This window comes from Myotis davidii, unplaced genomic scaffold, assembly GCF_000327345.1.
Source record: "Myotis davidii unplaced genomic scaffold, ASM32734v1 scaffold399, whole genome shotgun sequence".
NCBI classification, from domain to species: Eukaryota; Metazoa; Chordata; class Mammalia; order Chiroptera; family Vespertilionidae; genus Myotis; species Myotis davidii.
The window spans coordinates 5,609,655-5,610,408 of NW_006292094.1; the positions used below are offsets into that span (position 1 = coordinate 5,609,655).

The 754-nt window shown below is 66.7% G+C and overlaps 1 protein-coding gene across 1 annotated transcript in view; it reads right to left on the minus strand.

Annotated features, from left to right (window-relative positions):
* SDK1 (sidekick cell adhesion molecule 1) overlaps nt 1–754 on the minus strand; it is a 455,450-nt gene that overhangs the window by 90,423 nt on the left and 364,273 nt on the right. The window contains exon 34 of the mRNA XM_015565152.1: nt 5–12. Coding sequence (XP_015420638.1) covers nt 5–12 — 8 coding nt within the window. The remainder of the gene's footprint in view (nt 1–4; nt 13–754) is intronic.

The following is a 754-nucleotide window of genomic DNA, read 5'->3' on the forward strand; positions in this document are numbered from 1 at the left end:
GCGCCGGCCGCTCTGCAAGCAAATGAGGACAGACCAGGGAGTGAGAGGGGCTCCGAAACCGCCCGTGGGCACTGCCAACACCCACAGTGCCGCACGGAGCGGACTCTGCAGGTGACTCCTGTGCCACGGGAGCGGCCTCCTCTGACAGCCACTCAGGGCGACAGGCCCAGTGTGGACCTGCTCCACCCTCAGCACAGGAGAGACCAACAGGCCGTGTGAATCCACCGACACGCGCCCCCCGACTCCATGCCACCTGGGAGCGCGTCTTGGAGTGACACCGGGCTCCCCGAGCACCACAGGGGACTCGGGACTCCTTCTCCCTGCGTCCCCACCCCCGGGCGTCCCCTGAGCCCGGTGTCCTGAGCTGGGTCCTCACACAGCAGCTCAGCTCCTTGCTGGGGGCCCGCGGTCGGCCCTGCAGGGAGGGGCTGGGACAGGGGCGAGGCGAGCGCGTGCACTGGCCACCTGCCCTTCTCCTCACCCCTCGATTCCAACAGGGACGCACGGGGCAGGAATCACTGTCTAACTGCTGGTCACGGAGGCTGTTGATTCTGCTCAGGACACGTGGGGGGACAGCGCCGCATGTTAAAAAAACCTCCCTGACACATCCAGCCTCAGCTTCCTCTCTCCTCAGACTCGGGCTCACCCCGCCCCCCGGGCTTGTGGATAAAGCAGGGTGATGTCCCCCAGCACACGCAGCGGTGGGAGCAGAGGGTCCACTGAGACGCCTTTCGATGGCTGCTGAGCGTGCCGA